The sequence below is a fragment of the Triplophysa dalaica genome, chromosome 20 (assembly GCF_015846415.1).
Source record: "Triplophysa dalaica isolate WHDGS20190420 chromosome 20, ASM1584641v1, whole genome shotgun sequence".
NCBI lineage: Eukaryota > Metazoa > Chordata > Actinopteri > Cypriniformes > Nemacheilidae > Triplophysa > Triplophysa dalaica.
In genome coordinates this window covers 6,803,379-6,826,472 of record NC_079561.1, presented here as the reverse complement: position 1 = coordinate 6,826,472, position 23,094 = coordinate 6,803,379, and the positions used below count along the sequence as shown (strand labels likewise).

Genomic DNA, 23,094 nt, shown 5'->3' with positions numbered 1-23,094 from the left:
TCTATTTATATGGAAGATTTTGATCATTTGTGTTTATTTCCTGATCTTCAGAACAAGGGCCACATCCCGGGAGGAGAAAAACCTTCAGAGCTTCTTGGACCAGCCTTGTGAGAAGTGGGTTGAGAGTTCATACGAGGTGGACGGACCGCACTACTTCACAATATTGGCCATGCACATCTTTCCTCCCGAATGCTGGAAGACTACACGTCTTGACTTTCTGCGCAGGCTGCTGGTGGCCGCTCATGCCCGCAAGGTCTCACCAGGGGGCGCTAACAAGTAAGGGAGCAATGCATGACTCTGCACATGTCTGAGCGTGTACCTGTAAATGTGCTTAGGATTGCTATTTTTGGTTACTGTTTTGGTTGCCAATGCTTTGTGATTACTCAAGAGGATATTTCGGCTTTAGGCAAGACTGTAGTACATCTGGAGGAATAATGCTTGCTTGTATCTAGAAGAATTACATAAGTACTTTTTGTAGTTTTGCTTGCGGTCTAATGGTTATGATGTTTGGAGTAACATAAATATGTAATGAAGTTTCGTCTGTTTTCGGATATGTTTGGATTGTTTTCAAATATATTTTCTATATTTCAAAACTATGTTTTGTTTTACTGTGTTATATGCATTTGTCTTAATGGCTGATTTGATGTTTCTCATTTCAGACTTACAGACAAAACAGTAAAGGAGTATGCTGTGTACCGCTCACCTCTTCTCTTCTGGGGTCTGGTGGATCTCATCTACGACACGTTCAGGGTACGAGAGTGCTCTGATTGGCTATCACTCAAAATGAATCTGTTGATTTAATTGCAATATTTTAGATAGTTATATTTGTGTGAACTATAATTGTGTTTTAATAAAATAATCTTTTTGCCATGTTCCTACTATAGAAAGTGCCCACCAGTAACACAGAGGGAGGCTGGTCCTTTTCGCTCGCAGAGTACATAAGGCATAATGACATGCCCATCTATGAGGCGTCAGAAAGAGTGTTGAGGGCCTTTCAGGATGAGCTCATGCCTGCTGAATCCTTCTCAGAGTTCCTGGATGTCGTAGGTCAGTAATTCTAAAATAATTGCCTGCAATCTGCTGGTTTAAAAAAATTGAAGATATGAAAAAACTGACTCTTGTCTTGCACGCTCTCTCCAGGGCTCCTTACAGACATCCCAGACCCTGATGCCTTCCTGCAGGACCTGTTGAACTCTGTGCCCTGATGGCACACAATTATGCACCTCACTCATGGACTTGTGACCGCTCTGTCCAATGCAAGTGTTCCCTAACCATAGTCTGTTTGCTACCCAGACTCAGCTATTCGCAACTCTACGGAGACACTTTCAATCGGGGCCCAGGCCCCCAAAACTTCTATCAGCTCACCCATTCTCATTCAGCTTCACTTCTGCTCCTGATCTCCGCTTGGGTTTATTTGGTTATAACTCTCCTAAACCAAGAAGTGACGCGTAGCCTGACGAGTTAATGCACATTTAATCTAAAATGGTTTCGTAACATCTATTACTCAGAAACACACCATGCTGTTTTGATCCAACATGTTGCAGGTGATCTGTTTGGGATTCTAATTATTTCATAAACAACTTTGATGGGTTTTATTTCTTTTCCCCCTTTTTTGTGTGTTCTTTGCCTCGAGTTCTAAATTGGCAAATAGTAACAGCTTTTCTGACCCTCCTGTTGTGACGTTCAATGTTTCTCGATTTTTATTTTGCAGTGGTGTTCTATAAATCGATTGCAGTTTGTGAGAATGGCAAGGCCTGACGCTGGTTGTGTGATGTGATGCAAATGTGTGAAGATAGATTTTCTTGTGTAAATGGTAAAAGAGTGAGATGATTGTGTTACTCCCGTGAAATGAAACTACTTTCTAATTTGTAAAGGGTTTTACCTGCATCAACAATGAAACACAAAGATTAAAAGAATAAAAAGGGCCTGCATATTTATTTTGAGAGCCTTTTCACTTTTCTTTTATGCTTGGGGTGTTGTTTTTCTTAGTAACGATATCCATTTCTTTTTGTTTAGTCTTCCATGTGACCCTAGTTATATTCGTCAAATTAAACGCAAGTTTTGCCACCTGGTAAGCAAGATTCCACTGGGACATGTCTCTGTGATTTTAAGTTCAGTTCTTAAATATAAAGGCGCGCCTCTGACAGGGGGTTCTTCAACTGAATGCATGGTGTGAAAATATTACAAAAGAAGAGAAGAACCCAGTTAGTGTTTATTCGCCTATTCCCGCTGCTACAATGTTCAACTGTTACTGAATGTCTGCTTTTTAATTTAGCGCAACTTAATAAAGGTGTAAGAATACCATGTGACTCAATGTGTCATCTAAAATGTGGAACGACAGCAAAATATTTTTATTTATATCAAATCCTTATATATATATATATATATATTTCTGGTTTGCCAAAACCGGAATATATTATTGTGAATTATCAATACGTTGTAGCGCTACATGGGTTACAACGATGCTCACGCCTTTGTTTTACATAATATGCTAATGAGAGGGCGTGTCTTAAAGGCACAGCGCTCAATGCGACTGTTATAGTAGGGCGGAGCAGAAATGATTTGTTCTCCTCCCGTTTTCCCTTGAATGTAATCAGACTCGGATCGGGCTGATCCTGAAACCCGAGTCTCTACCGCAAGTCATACCAGTAACCAGCCCGTAGTGGATGAATCACTAGCTGGATGGTTTAAGGAAAGCTGTAACTTCAGGGAATGCGTAACGGCAACTTCGTTTTACCTGGAAGCGCGAGCATGGCCTGTTATTTGTGTGACATTAACGTTAGATAAGGGAGTGCACCTTGCGTCCCGGAGCATGGCGGTGATGTATACTGCTTTACAGCATCTAGTTTAATCCGGTGAGCTAACGCTCGGGGACAATATGGATTTACCTCGTCGTTTTCCGGACCCCGTTCTCAACCCGATATCCCACGGTATGAATGAAACGTCTGCGACCGGCTCCATGGCAACCAGCGCGTTGAGAAACGATCTGGGCTCCAACATTCATGTGTTAAAGACGCTAAATCTCCGCTTCCGCTGTTTCCTTTCTAAAGTCCACGAACTAGAGCGCAGAAATAAGTTATTAGAGATCCAGCTGCAGCACGCACAGGAGAAGTCACAATACAGACTGCTGTTTTCCCGGGAGCAAGCGGTCCAGACGAACCTCGAGTTGCCTTTTGCCGACAAACTGTGTCAGTCTAGACTGCCCGGTCGGATCTGGAGTGTCTCACACACCGCCAGATACGGAGGACGGTTCGAGACCCTTCAACGGCCTGGAGTGTCTTTGGTTTATCCAGAAAGTGTCGGGGTTCAGGTCGACACCATCACACCTGAGCTCAGGGCCTTGTATAATGTTTTGGCCAAAGTCAAGCGAGAGAGAGACGAGTACAGGAGAAAGTAAGTTCAGCATAGTTCATTTCAAGCTTTCATCACATGTCTTCATTATGATCTTGTGTTTACCTACAAAAGTAGGAAGATTTGTTTTTTCTTTATTGTTCTTCATGTATGGAAAATATTTATTTTAAAATAAATGTGCAAGCTATGTTTCAAACTAGCCCCCCCCCCCCTAAAAGCTTCTACGGGGGCCCCATTCAATTTCAGGGGAAAAAATATAAAGGCAAATTTGTAAATGATGATGCTTTCATTTCTGTGTTCATATTTAATTGTTTAGATCCCCCTTCTTGCTACACAAATATTTTGCAGTTCGGTTTTTAATCGTTTTGTATCTTTAAACGTGGGCACCCCTATTGTGTTCAATATTCGGTGACCCACTCACAATTTCTACCCATTAATATTACAGAGCTTGACATTAACTGCAAAGCATTATTCATTATAAAAAGTAAATAATAAGACATATCTTGTTTTTTTATGTAGTTATTATAATTATGTCTAAAATAATTATTGGTTATCTTAAGGTCCCCTTAGGAAGGCCAAATCCCCCCCTGCTGAGAACAACTGGTTTAGAGGGTTTGAAAATTTTATATAAACACTGATCTATATAAATGACTGGATTGCTACTGTCATGTTGGTATGCCCAAACATTATATTGAATTAATAGGAAGTTATCACATATTAAAGATAAAACAGTAACCAGTCCCTGTTTGTATATCTAACGTCTCACAGTACATCCTTACAACGCAGATGTTTTGAAGGGATACTTGACACAAAAATGAAAATTCTGTCATCATTTAATCACCTTTGAAATCTTCCAAATCTGTATACATTTTGTTCTGATGAAAGATATTTGGAATAATGCTTATTACCAAACAGATTTTGCCCCTGTTTGACTCCCATAGTAGGAAAAGTTACTTCTGTTGAACACAAAAGAAGACATTTTGAAGAATGTAGTACAGCAAACGGTTCTGGGTCAATTTTTCAAACCATTGTGATTTTTCCTACTATGGTAGTCAATGGGGGGGTCAAAATCTGTCTGGTTATAAGCCTTCTTCCAAAAATCTTTTTGTGTTCATCAGCACAAAGAAATGTATATAGATTTGGAACAACTCGAAGGTGAGTAAATGATGACAGAATTTAAATTTTTGGGTGAAGTATCCCTTTAGCATGTTGATGTAAATTATTTAAAGTCGGGTTATTAGATATAGAGTGAGTTACGTTCATCTTCATTACAGTAGCGAACATATCAGATCAGCAGACTAAATACAGATCTAAATACAGATAAATACAGGCTGTAGAAGGTCATGAAGCTTTATTTCTAAACATTCACATGTGCCATTACAACAGTGTGAAATACACCTTCTATACACTTGTTTCTATACGTCGCTATTCTGTCCAAGCTAACATAAACACGAAAATCATCAGAAGTAACAATTTAAACACACATTTGAACTAAAAACTATTAAGCTGAAATACAGGTTATTTTAGATCATCATTTTGATTGTAAGTCAATAGCGCTCTATGTGAGTTGGGCATACCAAGATGGCGGCACGATTGCTTATGGGGGCTTTACCTCCTCCCGTTGGTTTAGCATTCCAGGCGCTATATAGTCCAGTCATGTATATAGATCAGTGGATAGAAAACATGTTTTCTGGTGGCCATTGTTACAGTACAAATACATTTGAATTAAAAAAGTGCCTCTAGGGTTATACATTCAACAATAAGTTTGTAAACAATTTGCAGTTTAATTTCCAACCAACTATTTTTCCAACATAGTTTACATAAAATACAAAGAAGTGGGTCCCTCAGCAAAGGTTCCACATATTCAGGGCTCCTTATTTTCATCATAAAGTGTGAAAACCCCTGCTCAATATAACCATAGCAAGGGCCTATGTTACCTAAACAAAACAGGTTAATTGGTATTAATTGTTGCTTCTGTCATCTCAAAATATTGTGTCACGGGCCACAGCTTCCAAGAGTGTAACATTAAAGAAGATCTATGACCCCTTAGAGTTTATACTATAGTATGTACACACAAAAGTGTGTATGCTTTATAATGTATGCAGCTGTCCCTGAGGTGTGATCCTTTATAGCACCTTAACAGTAAGTCTCTATCAGTAACCCCTATGTGTTCTACAGTGTCCAGTTTCAAAGTGTCCTGTTTGGATTTGAAACCCAAGAAAGCATGAGGGACATTGTATCCGTCAGAAACCATTAGCTTGTTCTATTTTCCAAATGTGACACCAAAAGCCATCGCATGCAAAGCCTTTCCACTGATTGAATAGAAGTTGGTGGGAACTGCCCTTGAGCTTCTGTAGAATTTCTTTCTTTTTTATCTATGGGGTTCAATATTTATTATTAGTTCACGCAATGCATTTCCACCCAAAATACGAAGGAAAGTCCCCCGTTCAGATTCATGGTTAACATGTGTTATTGAATGTGTCTGCTGCTGATAAAATAATGAACACAAATGATTTGCTTCAATTTCTGACCGGCATATGAATGGAATGCAGTCCACTGTTGGAGCTCTTTCATTGCAGATGATTAACAGTCATTTTAAGGCATTTCCTGCCGTCAAGAACCCCAAGACAAATAAAGAATGCAGAGGCGTTCAGTGCAGTCCTGAAACAGCCTAGTAGTCATGGAGTGAATTAATCAGGCCTCTTCTTTTGAAGGAAAACAGTTGTTAAATGTCTGTGGGAAGAAACAGACAAATGATCCACACAATGAATCACTTCCAGGTCTTGAGTGGGATGGAAACCCCACTTTTATCAAGTAGCTGTACTATTGAGTTACTGTATCCTTTGATTATTCAGTGCTCACAATAGCTGTGCTGTTAGTAATGAGCTATTTCTAAATATCCTCAAATAAACAAAACTTTTAGACCATGTGCTTAACCACACAAGGAGCTTATACATTATATGAGATCATGACTATGTAACTGGAAATTAAATGTATAAATAGTTATAGTACATAAACATAAATGTTTTATGGTATAATGCTTTAATTTTGGCATTGCCGCCTGCTCCACTGTCGTCTCATGTTTGTTCTGTCTTTAGATAGAGTGTCCCAGTAGCAGCCGGGGAGTTGGGGTGGATGCTGGTGGTCTGTTGTATTAAATGTAATCTGAGACAGGTGGAAAGTGTGACGTCAGGCTCAAATAAAAATAATACACAAGGTTTATACATTAGTCATATGTTCGGCAACTGACTAGTTTGTTCATTAAAGTATTTTATGTACTTCTTTCCAAATAAAGATGCTTTAGTGCAGAAACAAAATCATTTCTAATTTTCAGTTTAATTCATTGTTAATGTGTTGCATTTGTTAATATCAAAAGTCCAAATACACTAACATTCACTAAAAACCTTTTCATTGTTAAATCTTAATGGGAGAACAAAGTTACTAAGCTTATTTTTTAAATGAAGAGAGGCAATTCCAGAATTATGGATGTGACATTTTTAGTCAAAAGTTGATCATTCAATTCGAAGAGAACGTATTTATTACCAATATATTGAATCATCTTTTTATATAAGTTTTACTGAATCCCTGATGATAGAGTCCAGAAATCAGAAAAATATCAATTCAAGTACATGTTATTTTATTTTAAAAAAGATACAATTTAATTTCATTGATGTGACAAAAAAGTTCACATGGCCCGCTATGGATGTGACAATTCGCTTACCTGACCTGACTATGGGAAAACTATGCGTTGAAAACAAAAAAGTGCTTTAATGAACTCATTGCATGAGCACTTTCAACAAGTTGATATGATTTATTAGGGTCTTCGTGAAATATCTGGAACATATTTAGTTGAAAAACACTCAATGGCTGTGTAAACAAAACCCTTTTTGCCTCGTCAAAAACCGCTATGCTCACAGCAACCCGTTTTGGGGCATGTCTCTTTAAATGATAATGAGTTACGGCCCACCCAACCCCTAAACAGTTTACAGGGACCTAATACAGCTAAATTGCAAGTGCCCATTTGCCAATGACTATAAAAAAATGTAGAGTAAGTTTAACACTGGCTTTGAATGTTCTATTTAGCCCGTGACTGACTTATCTCCCTTCGCTATCATATGCTAACGTTATCCTCCTATATTTACAGTACACGTACGTCGATTTAGACTGTTGATAAATATTACTTCCATCGGCAGCTTTGTCTCGTTCAGTTGTTCTCCATCCCTCTTGAGGAACAATTTTGAAGCTAATCCTGCGTGTACTGTCCCAGGTTGAAGTGATTCGCGCAAACAGCAGGTTTTTACTTATGGCTTCTGTCACAAATTTGACTTTCATCCAATGGGTATTTATACCACCAAATATTGACATCTGACATATCAGTATTGTGAAAATCTATGGTAAAAGCTTAATGTTTTTCATCTAAATGTTGACATTCACATGGAATCGCCCCAAGAAGACAAAAGTGATAACACTGTAAAAACAGCCTGTTACTGACTGAACGTTTTTAAGAGCTTAAAAATCTCTTAAAAACTCTTGAGAATCTCCCAACGTTCCTCCCATTTCTTGTGTTATGTGGAATGCTTTGTCAGGCTGATTAAATCTTGGTGGGAATTCCAGCCTGCTTTGGAATGGTTTTGATAGTGATTCAGGTTTATAAATAGTTCACGGCTTTGTTGAAATATAAATTTGTAACTTTTGTGTTAAGTAGATCTAGTAACTCCAGAACATTACAGTTTGCTTTATATTTTGCACCATTTGAAAATTGATGGCCATTTCTGTGCGTTAGAATTGACTGTGGCTTTGTGACTAAAATGCAACCCTTCTTTAATATACCATATGAAAGATGTTCTGGGAGGGACATGAGGTTGTATCTACACATCTTATTGCTTCTGAGGTGATGTTTTGTGTGGCCGATCAATGGTATGTAGCTAGGAGACACGCCTGCAGCAGTGACATCATCTCTATAGGGAATGATTAAGTACCACTCGCGTGCTAGACAGGAAAAGGGCTGTGTCCCACACTCATCTACATTTATGCATTAAGCAGCTTACATTGTATTATCTTATACATTTATATTTGCAATCCCCTGGGATCGAACCCACAACCTTGCATTGTTAACGCAATGCTCTTACCACTGAGCTACAGGAAAGCACTCATGCAGGGGGTCCGAGATCATGAGAACTTTTCTAGAGGTCTGAACATTTTTACAGATCTAAGAAACTGGTTGCAGATAAAGCTTCATATTAGACAACATCAATTTGATTGTAAATAAAAGACGTGCATAATGTGGACATCAGCACATTCCATGTATAATTGCATTTCAGTGCTACTTTGGGGGAATATAAAAAAATCTCTTTATACTACACTTGTAAAGCGCAATAAAACTGTATAAAATCTAACATGCAAATACGCAAGGGGCGTAGCATGTGTTGAACTTTGGTCTTTACAGTTCTGTAGAAATCGACATGCCCATATTTTGTGATAACCTGCCGTCAGTTCCTAGGAATTGTGGAATTGTTCCACCTTTTGATCACAGGTTTAACATTAATAGCATTGTATTTCACATTGTGAAAATCAATGGGCTAATGACTTTTCCAGATTATTCAGGCTCACCAGTTTCCCTGAAAGATGTTATTCTGCTTTTTTTCCTCTGTGACCCACCAAGTTATTTTACGATTATGCACATGATCGAATTTCTTGAAAAGACTGTACTTTCAGCAGATACACAGATTGATTTAGAACAAAGCAAGTTTGCTAAATAGATGCATAACTGAATGTCTGGGTTATTTGTGTGGAACTCTTTGCAAATGTCATACACAAAGATAGAGCAGAAAGACTTCATGCTTTCAAAATCTGCCCCGGTGACGCAAATGCTTTTTTAAAACCCTGGCATATACTGTATTTGATCTATGAAATCGTTTTGGCTCTCTATCTGTATTCGCCTCTTTTTTCCTGATTTAAGTCTGTAGAGAACTCTATGCTACAGAACGAAAGGAGGGGTTTACATCTGTGTGTGGTGGGGGTTCTTGAGGACAGCATGTCTGAATATTGATCTGAAATGCAACACGCTCATCTTCTGTCTGAGTGCGGACACAGATGTGCACTACTGGGAACCAGACGTAGACTGTCTGGAAATAGATCAATATATAGGTCATCTGTGCCAAAAATGAGAGGATTTTTTTATTTGGATTTGTTCTCTTAAATGTGTTGAATGAAAGCAGCTCTGTTCATTGCCAGATTAGCTGTAGCAATAGTAAACAATCACATTTCAATCTTTTGAAAAAGAATACGAGTATTAATGGACGGGGTGATATTTATGTCTGTCTTGAGGTGTATATGATAAGGAAAGACTGAGTTCAAGCTTGTAGAAATACATGTTTGCCTCTCTATCCTTCTGTGTCTAGCCATCTGTGTTTAATACTGTAAAGCTAGATGCATTTCGCATCATTGGCTCTAGCGTTTGGTTAAAAGGGTTGGGACGGAGCAATGTTGCCAAGAACTAGATTTTGGAATAAGAAGCAAACCTCAATCATTTCTCTCTGTCTCCAGCTGTTACAGTATTAATATATACTTATTAACAGAAAATTCAATTGATTTTGCAGATTGAAAGACAGTTTATTTACTATATTTGAAAAAATATCTTGCCAAAGGAATCACCAGAAAAGTTCAATTGTATTATTTGAATGCTATTCTTTTCTAGGGCATTTTATATAATACTGCATTTAGATTTTTAGATTTTTAGTGTGGTTTATTAAATGGATTAGCTCTTTAATCCCAGTACATGGGCGCCTTTTGCAGGATACTCCTTAAAAAACAGACTCCTTTGAGCTCTTCTAATTCTTTCTGACTATCAAAGTAAGATCATAATGGAAGTTGTATAAAAAAGCAATACCCTGGGGCTTCACGGCCTCTGGTTTAAAGCGCCACAATTACATACAAGTAAAACCAACATTCATACAAATGACAGATGTGCTGATAATATATATTCAAATGTATTTATTGGATAAACCCATTAAGATCCCCCATCTCATTTTCAAGGGGTCCTGATAGGTGTCTCAAATATATATTCAGTCACTCTTATTATTTGGCATTGATTGCACAGTATATTTATCGTTATATTATTATCTCATTTTCGCCATCCCCCAAACCTGACTGACTCACACATGCACTGCACACTGTAATTTCATTGATTTATTGAACCATAGCAAATCTACAGTTATTAAACCTCTTTGATCAAACACTTCTGTGGAAGTGATAACATGATCCCAGGAGTGCTCATGCTAGATCTTGAGTCATTAAACTTACAAAAATGTGACATGAAGCATATCTTTAATAACAAAAACTGCACCCATTTGCTCATGAATGTTGCACATTCAGCAAGTTAAAAACAGATTATATATATGGAATGCAAGAGTGATCATTTAAATGCCTAACATACCACTGAACTCCATGATTATAGGGGACATCTGTTCTTCAGCCCTTTACTTTTTTATACATTTTTGTTTGAGAGGGCTGGAAACTTACTGGATCATAAAATCACATACTGTATTTCTGTCACTCCAGAAATTGCTATAAGAATGTGAAGGTGTAGTGGCACGCCTTTAGCGTGGCATACCGTTACGTTTTAATGGGACATGATTTGACCAAAAAACTAAGCGAACCTGACCGATTGCATTATTATGTCATAAAAAATTATGGATACCGTGCTAATATAGTTACTGGGAATTATTTGGCCAAGATAACCATGAAGTGAAGTTCTCTAGACATCTCTAGTGAAATTTTCTCTAGATTCAGATGTGTAGCTTCAGTTTATGAGTAAGTAACTGTGTCAATATACAGGATCAACCAGACTATGGGTGCGACTTGATTTGTCTCTTTGGGGACGTAATACTTTGAAGGTCTACACAGGCCTTTACGGTCAGCCTGCTTGATCTTTTTCGCCCTGTTCAGTTCTACTCTTTTGATGTGGTTTACAATAACAATGTCACCGGCAGAACTGTTGACCTATAACAGTTTTGTCTATACATGTCCCGCTCTTTCTTCACCTACAATGGCTCTTTGAGACATCGGCAGCCAATGTTATTTGAACTCTCCCATAAACTGAATAATGTCTCGAAATTGATTGAATCTGGCTGACAAAAACCATGTTGACAGTGATGGCATAAGGTGGAAAACAATGAAAGCGTTTCTTCCTCATTGTGTAATGTCTATCATAATTGGGATCTATAGCAACAAAAATGAACAGATGTCAATAGAACACAATGTCTGGGATATTATTATTATTTCATGTGTAAACATGTGCTAGACTATCTTTGTTGTCTCGCTGGTTTCTCAGTGTCCTGCTTTGCATTTTCAAGGCGTATTTGTTTGATTCTTAAATATCCAAACCAATTTACAATGAAATTGGGTAAACATTATATACAGTTTATAAAATAGAAGTATAACATAAAAATTAAAGTAAAAAAGTGTATGTAACTGGCTGTGTACTATGTGAATGTTACCTTCAAGCATCAGGTCATCTCCATAAGGCATACGAATAAATTGTGTAAGTAAATAATACAAGAGTTTTCATTTACCAATCCTTTAAATACTACTTGCACATGAATGCAGAAAAACTGAATTGCGTAGATGAGCACACAAATACATCCAGTGTGAACAGACCCTTATATTTGGGAATTTGAGAACTTTCTTCATTTCCACATACACCATTTTTCGGTAAGCGAGTTTCACTGCATTGTATCCAATATCTTTTGGATTAAATGAAAGCTCTCATGTGCAGAGATGATTTGGGACTCTCAAAGAGACAAGAGGCAGAGGAAACAAGAGGCGTGTGATTGTCATGACCTTCAGGGGATGTTTAGTCAGCTCCACAAGATCTCACTAACATTCAGATCGCTTCACATTGTCCGTGCATTGTCAGCCACATCCATGACATTTGTCTACACCAATGTCTATCTATTCTCAATGCTTGAATTATAATTTAGTAGGTAAGTAGAATGTCTGGACTACTTAAAGAAAGTGTTACCACTTAACTTGGTCATTGTCAAGCATGTGTAGACCCAGTGTAGTATTATTTGTTTGAGTTTTACTTTTTATTAATACCTCTTTGTTTCCCTTAAAGATGCACATTCTTTTCATTCCTGGCCAACAGGTCTTCTTATCAAAATAAGAGATTCTCTTTGTTCTGAGCAGATGATCATGGCTGGATGTTGTCTTGAGTCAGCGCTTGCCCTCCAGTTCTTGGCAGGTGTCTTGATGGCTGGACCCAGGCAGTCTGTCAGCCAATATAAGTGCAGACAAATGGAGTCTATAATCACTTGAGCATGGGAGAAACAAGGGTCTATTTACACATATTGTATTTACATAAACTTGTTGTTGGACACTCCATAAACCAAAGTAGGGCCTAAAAAAACATATGCTAGGTACTCTTTAAATCTGAAAGAAGTTTGTTGAATAGGTTGTGTAACTTTGTCACATTTAAGTTTAGCCAAGTAAGGGTTCTTCTACTGGTATCCCAAAATAATAGTGCTGGCTAGAAATACTTTTAACTTGCTAGCTAATGTAATTTATATAAGAAGTTATCTACAGGGACTATATTCTTTGTGGAAGTGTACCATAAATTAGGTTTGGGCCACAGAAGTGTGAATGCGAAGTAACGCTTGATTATGTTTTAGCTTTGAAACGGTCTATACAGAAGTGGCCAAAAGTGATTCCTGGAGGCCTATTTGTACAATATTTGCTATTAATGCCCCCTCAAGTTACTTGAAAACATCAAAATATGAGCTCTATGGTACACAAAGAACTAAACTTTATGATGTTAATTGGACAATATTATTAGGTATATTAAAGAGTGTGGATTTAATTGGAATATGCAAAAAATGCAGAGGAAAACATGCTCACTGGAATAAAGCATTGACTGCAATTTTGTGATTTATTTATATTTTTGGATCCATATCATTAAATATCCTATTTTTCCTGGGCGTTTACTCTGTAAGCTATGTACATGTACAAAGCTACAAATGTAATTCAAACCCTCCTTTATTTCTCAATTCTGAGGTTCAGTTTACAATACAAACACAACTATGCAACATGTCAACAATCTTTTTAAATACATTGTTAATATTATATATTTGAATAATTGGTGAAGACATTCATTTTTCAAAATAGGTTGACTTTTGGCCACTACTAATATATAAATCAAGCACTATGGGTCCCATTAAGTAAATCATAATAAATGAGAATTGATTTTGTGTTAAAGGACCAATTTTTAGTTGCATCTAGCGGCTGTGGTTGCGAATTGCGAATTGCAACCAACGGATCACTCCCCCCTCCATTATGAAGCTCTACGGAGCCTAAGAGAGGATTAAGTCGTCACATTTTCACTTTTTCCCAAAGGATATAACGTACGAAACGTGCCCACACACACAATGAGAACACAAACGAACATATTCTAACGTAATATTATGTTGTAGTCATTTACTCATTAATTTGTTATAAATAAACCATGAACTATTACTACAGATGGTCAAATTTCATTAAACTGATTCGAATGCTGATGGATGTCATCTTTATGCAAATTTCTCCTCCGCTGGAAATAAAATTTCCTAAACTACTTTAAAATAATTTGTGTGCACATATGTGGATTGTTAACGTGGTGCTGCCCCTAACCTAATGCGGTTGCTAATGTTGTTAATGGGACATAATCACCTCATGGGTCACGATCGAGGGGAAGGAAATTTGAAAGGCTGATGGCTTTTTATTTGCATGGTTTTATTTTTGACTTAACTTATATATTTTTATTTTGCTACACCTATTGATAAAAACCTCATTTCTGAAAAATTTAGATTTCTGGGAATCATCTAAAGGGGTAAATTATATTGCATTTCTGTCGATAGATCCTCCAAAAAGTTATACACTGGTCCTTTAAGTAATTAAAAGAGACGACACAAGGTTGTCCTTGTGTTTGCTTGGGGACAGATCGTATTGCTTACCAACAATTTATAGAGTGAGTGCATAGTCTTTATTCGTCTTGAAACCATTACACTGGCTTCTGGAACAGGGTACACTATTTTTGCCTTTGATCTTTTTCGCTGCTAATGTTTTATTTGCATATTCTGCTATGTACTACCGTCACTATAGTGATTTTAAATGAGCTTGTTATTGTGGCTTCAAGCAACATTAAAACACTCAGTTTCTTAATGGTCATTGCCAGTGACCGGATACTGAATAATTTTATTTCTCAAAGGTCTTTTACGTCCTTTAAAACAAAGAGAAAAATATAGACCATAATTAATTGTTTAATTTTAATTAAGTGATTTGTATTCATACTGTATTTATGCAAATGTACTGTATTAAAATGCCAGATTAAATGCACATTCTGAACTGTTCACATTGAAGCCACATTGCAAAATCGTATATTTATTTTTTGGTCCATCGAAGAACAGATCTACATCAAATGCAAGGGAGGAAAAGGATTTGCGCCACAATCGGATACGCTGTCACCTTTGACATGCCTTGCCCATTTCCAAGTACAATCCATTCCCATCTGTGCTGTTATTGTGTTTGTGTTCCAGATGGGAGGAGGAGGCGTCCAAACGTCAGCAAATGGAGGTCTTGGTGGAGACCTTACAGGAGGTTTGATGCAATATCCATAAAGCAGCGTGTGTTTTAATGTTGAGTAATGCTAGCGCATGTGTATGAAGCTCTGATTCTTCTTCATACAGAATGTTCAGTCATCTGAAGATGTGCAGGGAGAGCTGAATGAGAAGATGGAACGCCTTAAATCAGAGCTGGTGGTCTTCAAGAGCCTCATGCCTAATGATGTAAGTTACACCACATGTGACCACATGTCTTATGGATCAATTTTTCGAATTTTACATTTTTACAACATTTGAAAGTTGAATAAATCAGCTTTCTATTGATTTATGTGTTGTAAGGATAGGACAAGATCTCAAGGAGATACGACAGTTTAAAACTCTGAGGGTGCCAAAAATCTAAATATTTAGAAAATTGGCTTTAAAGTTGTTAATCAGAGGCACTGTAGCAGGCCATCCACTCAAAAAATATGATTTTTATATATTTAAGGTAGGATGTTTACTAAATATCTTCATGATCCTTTCTTAATATCCTAATGATTTTTGGCATAAAAGAAAAATCGATAATTTTGACCCATACAATGTATTATTGTCTTTTATTAAAATTGTTCCCGTGCTACTTAAGACTGGTTTTGTGATACAGGGTCACATATATGAAGCGTTTACTCTGTCTGTTCCAGCTTCAACACACACCACCTTATGCAAGACATGCAAATATCTATTTACACAAGTTTTCATAAGCACCTATTTTACAACACTGAACAGTAGGATAGATGATGCAAAAGTGTCATTTGGCTGCACGTATGAAACAGCTATTTATTCCAAACGTCCACTAATAAAGATCACAAGACTGACTCGGTCAGGGAAATGAAGCTGGCATCAGGTTGACTGGGTGTATATATATCTGTGAGGACAAGTGAGATGAGGATCAGCCAGGCTCTAGAAACAGAAGCATATTGTTCTCTGGTATTGAGTGGACTCTGCTCAGCCTCAGTAATAAAACACAGCCGAATGCCGCCTCCCTGGATATGTTCCTGTGTGAATGCTCACCGCTGCTATGATTCTCAAAAGAAATCTCTACCATCTGTTCTAGACAAATGAACCGGTCATATTTGATCAGCCTTTGGAGGTTTTTGAGGCTTGCTAAACTGGAAACAAGCTGCGTAATGTTATGCATATTCATCAACCAAATTAATGTCCTCTGCTGCCTCATTGACCGGCTTTCAGCAGTAACTGGAGTCTCTCGTTCATGAAGTAACAGTATTTCACATTCAACATCAACAAGGGTTCAGTAAAATATAAACGGATGGTTCAAAATAATCATAACAATTTCAATTTATATGACGTCCATAATACAAAATGTCACATCCATAACGCTGGAATTGGCCATATGAAATATGATATGAAGAAATTTGACATAGTCAGTCTTGATGTTAGGAAATGTTAAAGAGATCACCTGAATTTAAAAATTCTGTCTTCATTTAGTCACCTTCATGTTGTTCAAAACCTGTACGTCTCTTTCTGGTGTGTAAGATATTTTGAGAAATGGTTTTGTGTCCATATGATGGAAGTCAAAGGGAGCATGGCAACATCATTCCATGTAAGAGGACTCGCGATGTATGTAGATTGAAATAGTTCATTCTTAGTTAATAAATACATAACACTACATTATGTAAGCTCTTTACCTCTGAAGACATAGTTGTGTATATTATACTGCATTTCTGTCGAAGAACCTGCAAAGAAATTACACACTGGTAGTTTAAATAAATAAAAGAGACAACACAAGGTTGTCCTTGTGTTCCCTTAAGGACAAATCGTAATTTATCATTTATAGAGTGAGTGCGTAGTCTTTATTTGTCTTGAAATCATTAAATTGGCTTCTTGAACAGGGTACACGATTTTTCCCTTGAAACTTTTCGGCTGCAAATGTTTTATTTGCATATTCTGCTATGTACTACCGTCACTATAGTGATTTTAAATGAGCTTGGTTAAATATTAATATAATATAAACCAAATATTGTGGTTTCAAGCAACATTAAGACTAAGTTTCTTAATGGTCATTGGCAGTGGCCGGATACTGAATTGTTTTATTTCTTGACGGTCTTTTACATCCGTTAAAACAAAGAGAAAAATATAGACAGTACTTACTGTGTGATTTTCTTTGTATACATATTTATGCAAATGAACTGTATTAATTATTCCGGATTAAATGCACATTCTGAACTGTTCACATTGAAGCCACATCGCAAAATCGTATTTATTGGGTTGTTTTGTCCATCGAAGAACAGATCTATATCACATGCGGTGGGGGAAAAGGATGTGGGCCACAATCGAGGTCTCTTTCTACTGTGTAACACAAAAGAAGATATTTTGAGAAACGGTTTTGTGTCCATATGATGGAAGTCATCGGGGGCCACTGTTGTTTGGTTACCAATGTTCTTAAAAACAGTATATATTTTGCAGTATAAAGTAAGTCATACAGGTTTGGCATGTGAGGGTGAGTTAATGATGAAGGAATTTTAATTTTGGGGTGGACTATGCCTTTAATATCCATTTAGCCATTTGTTACTCAGTTGGGCGTTCTACTTAGTGACATTGTCATGATTTCACCCTTTTAAAGGCCGTGTCTGACTTGGACTCTAAAATCCAGGAGAAAGCCATGAAGGTTGACATGGACATCTGTAGACGCATCGACATCACAGCCAAGCTCTGTGACGTAGCACAGCAGAGGAACTCTGAGGACGTGACCAAGATATTACACAGCAGCCCTTCCAGAGCTCCTCCAGAGCAGAAGGGGGTATGAGAACTTACACTTCCAATGATGCACAGCTTCCGATCATTCAATATTGTGTTAATCTTGGGTACTGTCAAGTCTTTCTAGATCACAGATTGTGCAATCTAAACAAGTCTGTATATGTGTGGGTGTTGGAGGTGGTGGTATGCAGGAAGAAAGAGAGTAAGGGTGTGCCGGAAGAGCATGTGGAGACAGAGGTGGAATCAGGTCCATCTGAGGAGGAGATGCCTGGATCTCTCAACATCACTGATGAGATGAAACGCATGCTCAACCAGCTGTGAGTCTCTCTTTCTGCCCTTGATCATTCTGATGTGCTTTAATGTGTGTGAACAACAGTTTTTCTGTGTTTGTTGGTTCATTTGTTGTTTTTAAGAGGCCATGTCTTGCATATTTTTTAAAAAAAAAATGCAGACAAAGCTCCCTCCCCTATCCACAACCATAAATAGAGACACAAAGCTGCAAGACATACTGAAATTCCACTACTACATGAAAATTCTGCCCTCTTATCATTTTAAACCTGTATGACTTTCTTTCTTCTGTAGAACACAAAGATATTTTGAAGAAAGTTGGTTACTGAACAGCGCAGGCACCCATTCGCTTCTTTTGGATGAACACAAAACCAATGCAAGGGAATGGGTGCCTGATAAAGGGGGTAGTTCAACCCAAAACGAAAATCTGTCATTTACTTATTTTTTCCCTACTATGGCAGTGAATGGGGGATGTGTTATTATTATTTTTGGGTTTGACATTCTTCCAAATATCTTTGTGTTTAGAAGAACAAAGAAATTTTTACAGATTCGGAACAATCTGAGGGTGAGTAAATGATGACAGAATTCGCATTTTTGGATGAACTATCCCTTTAAACACTTATTTATATCGCAACTTGGCAGCCTGTCAATCATTACAGATGTCATTTACATAGAAGTTTATAAGATAAAGTGCCTTTAACAGAATTGTTTCAGCAGCCTTGAGTTTATTGTTTGGCCCTTTAAAAAAAACTTTGTCTTGTTTTATGAAGACTTACTGCCACCTAGTGTTCCCAACGTGAAATGGGTCATTTAGCGTCACATTTTTACATCTTATGTTTAGATTTTGTTCTGTGCTTTTGTCATCTTATTTTTTACGGTTTATTTCTATATTGCTAAATGAGTTTAATACAATTTATTTTCAGTTAATATTTTAGTGCACCGACCTTATTCTAATTTTGTTTAGTGTAGATTTATCAAGTAATATTTATGCCAATATTTATTTGATTTCAACTAACAGAAAGGTTTAATAGTTCTAGTTGAAGCAAACTTGGTTTGAGATCTTTAATTTATCTGTTCTCTTACTAAGCATCCCTGTCCTTTGTTTATTGTACATGTCCGTCTGCCCCCTACCTGTTTTGTTTTAATCTCTCTCCAATATAGCATTTGATCTGTTGATTTTCCTTTTCTACTTCGCGTGTTTCCTCTCTTATTTCCTCGCTTTCTGTCTGCTATCCACGCATATGCAGAAGTTTCTCAGCTTATTGGTTTGTTGGCAGGCGGGAAACGTTTGAGTTTGACGACGACTGTGACAGTCTGGCGTGGGAAGAGACGGAAGACACTCTTTTGCTGTGGGAGGATTTCAGGAACTACCACAGTCTGAACTTGACCACCGCCCCTAACACCACTGCTGCTACTGGCTCGGTTACCACGGTGACCTGCTCCTCTGACTCCCATCGAGAAACCCACGAGCAGGTACCTTATAAATGACTGAACACAACTTTCCACATCAAATGTTCCTCATGGCTAGATGCCTTAATATTATTGACTATAAATTTGGTGAACGCATGTTAATGCATTAAATACATATTTTCCAAATAGGATGGAAGTCTTGGCAGTCTAATAGATAAAACCGAATCACTCTTTAGAACCAGAGAGCAGGAGTATCAGGACACCATAGGAGAGATTGAAGTGAGAAAACACTTGTGACGTTTCACCCAATATTCTCGATCCATTTTGGTTGTTTTGTTGTTAATCCACATCTTTCTTCCATAGTTGGAACTGGCCACGGCCAAGAATGACATGAACAGGCATCTGCACGAGTACATGGAGATGTGCAGTATGAAGAGGGGGTTGGATGTGCAGATGGAGACCTGTCGGAGGCTTATCCAGAGCTCTGCCACCCCCGGCAGGTTGGTTTGACTATTGTCTGTGATCACCGAGAACAAAGTAATGTGCTGCTTGTGCGACTGTAGGCTAAAGAGATGTTTCTAATAATAGTTTCTTGAGCATTTAGCAAAAACGTATGTCTTGTATTTTGTAATGCAGACAATCTCCCTCGGTCAGCTCTGTGGCCAGCAGTGATTCTGGAAACACGGATGATATTCAGGATGAGCTGGAGCACGATGGAGCGAGAGATGGAGAAAAGGAAGGGCCGGTGGAGGTGAACGGAGACATTAGTTGATGATCGGCATTCTCTGTGGACCAGGCACTCTTTTAGGTCTCTGGTCTCTGGTTTTTACAGAATTTGGATGAGTGTCAATTTTTCCAAAGAGCAAGTATTGGTGCTTTATATGCTGTCTTAGAGCGGGACCAGCCGAACTGCAGCTGTTCTCTCCTCATCAGCACTGCCAAGGCATGCCGCCACAGTCTTCCTCACTAGCTTTATTTACAACTACAAGTCACAATCTTCTTAACAGTCCTATGAATATCAAGATACATTTGCAAATATTGTACATTAACGTGCATAGTTTCTGTAATCATGCTCACTTGTTTACATGAATCAAGGCAGGTTGTCTTTAAATGAAAGACAGAAATCAACAGCTCTTCTTCCTTATAAAATAACATATATTCAAGAATTCGACTTTCTGTTTGAAGTCGATGTAAAATCCGTTTTGAAACTTTGTTTAACCCAATCTGACATATTTTAACTCATATTTAATGATAAGAAAACTGGAGCAGGACTTGCATTGTTAACATGAATGCAAGTTTTGTAAACCTAAGCCTACATAGCTTTTATGCTGTTTGGTAACTTTATCCACTATACCGTGAAGCCTAAGTTATATAATGAAAGATAAGTCACTTTATAGTAAGTGCATGTTGTTATATTTTTAATAAGGAGTACAAAGTTTAAAAATTGTGTTTAGAATAACATGCACTTATGGAACATTAATAAGGTCAGTTTTGATTTCCTGTTGACTTTAAATGACAGTTTTAAAGACACTATGGAGGAATGTGTTACTCTATAACAAGCTCTGGAATAAGTTTAAGTTTTACTGTCACCGTAGATCAGCCGTACATTAGGCTTTCTAAAAATATCTGTTCACATGTTTTAACAATGTTCAACTTTTGCTCAAAACCACTGTGCACTGAGAACTATGCAATAATTTAACCTGTGCTAACTTCATGTTCAGTTATTCTCTTTACTGGAAAATGTTTTAGTATCCATGAGTGCAGTTTTTCACCATATTTCTTTTTTATTGGGCAAGTGTTTGGAGAATAGATTTCAAAGCAACAGTCAAACCCATGTGCCTATAATATGCTGTATACTGTATCTCAGTCGCCTTATTATCTGTTCTCTTAAACATTTGAATATATGTTTTGTTTTATTATAAACCATGGGAATTAGACAGGAGCCCTTAATCACAGCTATCAAACGCATTTCATTTATGAGTAAAATGGTGTGAAATTAGATCTGTTTTGAAGATCTCAAGATCTGGAAGCCATACCCATATCTGTCCTCAGGTTTTGGCAAATTTGCTACTGAATATTTTGCTTTCTGCATATAGGTCATTCTGAAGAAGCAGCACCATTTGTGCTAGAAATTGAAAGAAAAATGCTGAATATAACCACTGTTGTGGTGTGCTCGATCAATATGTGATTTAAATTCTGTTACCCCTTATCATCGAGTATTAAATCCCAGTCCAAATCCCAGTTTATTGATATATCTACGGTAACTACACAATTCGATAGTACCACTCAGGTTTGGTGTGCCTTAAAAATATTGTAACTACATTAAAATATGTTATCATAACAAAATAAAATTCATGATGTTTCTCTTTAAATGTTTTGTCAACCCGGTTACATTAGAAATGTTTATATGGTACAGGCTTGAAGATCACTGCACCGCAATCCCATCATTTACAATCAGTACATATTTGTATCCTGTGCCTAGAATAATATTTATTCCTGTTAGAAATTTGATCTCTATTTCACACAAATTTCATGTCAAAAAGATCAATAGGTTTTTAATGAGGGGATTGTCACAGGATTGCAAAGGAAATGAAAAAGCATGTGGCAAAAAATATAACTATAAAGAAAGTGAAGAGACAGGATGAAAATTCAAAAATGGCTCCTAAGAATGTCCTCTCCACTTTCTTACCCCCCAAATATGTTTTTGGCTTTTTGTATTCGACAGTTGTGTTTGAGTGTATAATGAATGGCATTGGTTTAATTTTTTTATTAACTTTTATTCATTTAATCACATGTAATTATTGATTATGGGAGGAAAACTATCTAGGTAATCTAGAGATTTGCAGTTATTCCTTTTTTAATCATTGAATTGAATCATTCTGAGTTATATTTTGTGTGCGAATGTCTGGAAATCTGAAGGACTATGCAAGTCTTGTTTTATGCTGGTTTTAAATAAAAAAACACTTTGCCTAATCAATGTTTGACTATGACTACATGCTTTTAACCCAAACCTTTAATTTATGAATGCGTGTAAATTTTATTCCCATGTATTTTTAATTGCGCTTTTCAGAATCCATCACTTTTCAAAGCAGCTGTACGAAAACTACAACTTCATACAATACAAAACCAAAACGTTCTCTTATTTCAGGGTGAACATTCCAATCAGAAGGGGAATAATATGCAGAGCTTGATGTCAGTTTTTTCGTGTGTAATTTTAACATGTTAGTACAAACAATGCAAGTATTACTCGTCCATGCATCTACAATGTGTTTTATAACACTATTTTGTGACTTTGCATATTGTTTGTATTTTTCCAGATGATTTCACATGGAAATGATGGTTTTGCATAATTGAGTAAATCTCACCCTCTTTACATGAATTTGCCTGCCGTCTGGGTACCGAGGTGGTTTACAATCAGTCCAGAAGACAAATGAAAACTGTGGTCTGTGGGATGAAGCTGGCGCGACAGGCAGGCAAATCCATCCATTGTGGTTTAGTTGTTGATACAGAAGTCACATTTTTTCCCTCGGGAAACGTTCTTTTTAGTTTGATAAGATTATTTAGTGGTGACAAACACATTACCCCAGGCAAATGAATCTGACTGTGACAATTACAGATTATCCATGCAAATGTTTGGCACCATCAGAGCATGGAAAACAGTGGATTGGTGTAAACAGAAAGCACATATAAGTCCATGGCT

At 37.3% G+C, this 23,094-nt stretch overlaps 2 protein-coding genes across 5 annotated transcripts in view; both read left to right on the top strand.

Annotated features, from left to right (window-relative positions):
* Positions 1 to 1,937, top strand: part of ubr4 (ubiquitin protein ligase E3 component n-recognin 4) — a 36,314-nt gene extending 34,377 nt beyond the window's left edge. For all 4 annotated transcript variants that reach the window (XM_056732321.1, XM_056732319.1, XM_056732320.1 and 1 more), the window contains 4 exons: positions 52 to 276; positions 660 to 750; positions 885 to 1,047; positions 1,141 to 1,937. In XM_056732321.1, coding sequence (XP_056588299.1) covers positions 52 to 276; positions 660 to 750; positions 885 to 1,047; positions 1,141 to 1,205 — 544 coding nt within the window. In that variant the 3' untranslated portion in view covers positions 1,206 to 1,937. The remainder of the gene's footprint in view (positions 1 to 51; positions 277 to 659; positions 751 to 884; positions 1,048 to 1,140) is intronic.
* Positions 1,938 to 2,588: 651 nt separating this feature from the next.
* On the top strand, positions 2,589 to 22,367 carry iffo2a (intermediate filament family orphan 2a). Its single transcript, XM_056734049.1, has 9 exons — positions 2,589 to 3,393; positions 14,922 to 14,982; positions 15,072 to 15,170; positions 17,563 to 17,739; positions 17,874 to 18,013; positions 19,262 to 19,457; positions 19,584 to 19,673; positions 19,758 to 19,894; positions 20,031 to 22,367. The coding sequence occupies exons 1-9, from the start codon at positions 2,879 to 2,881 to the stop codon at positions 20,164 to 20,166; spliced, it is 1,551 nt and encodes a 516-aa protein (XP_056590027.1). The 5' UTR covers positions 2,589 to 2,878; the 3' UTR covers positions 20,167 to 22,367.
* Positions 22,368 to 23,094: the final 727 nt, after the last annotated feature.

Bases quoted from the DNA above. Each gene is read 5' to 3' on its own strand.
- iffo2a (XM_056734049.1), top strand. From the start codon at position 2,879: ATGGATTTACCTCGTCGTTTTCCGGACCCCGTTCTCAACCCGATATCC. The intron at 14,983-15,071 runs GTTTGATGCAAT...TTCTTCATACAG, and splicing joins TGGTGGAGACCTTACAGGAG to AATGTTCAGTCATCTGAAGA. The intron at 18,014-19,261 runs GTGAGTCTCTCT...GTTTGTTGGCAG, and splicing joins AAACGCATGCTCAACCAGCT to GCGGGAAACGTTTGAGTTTG.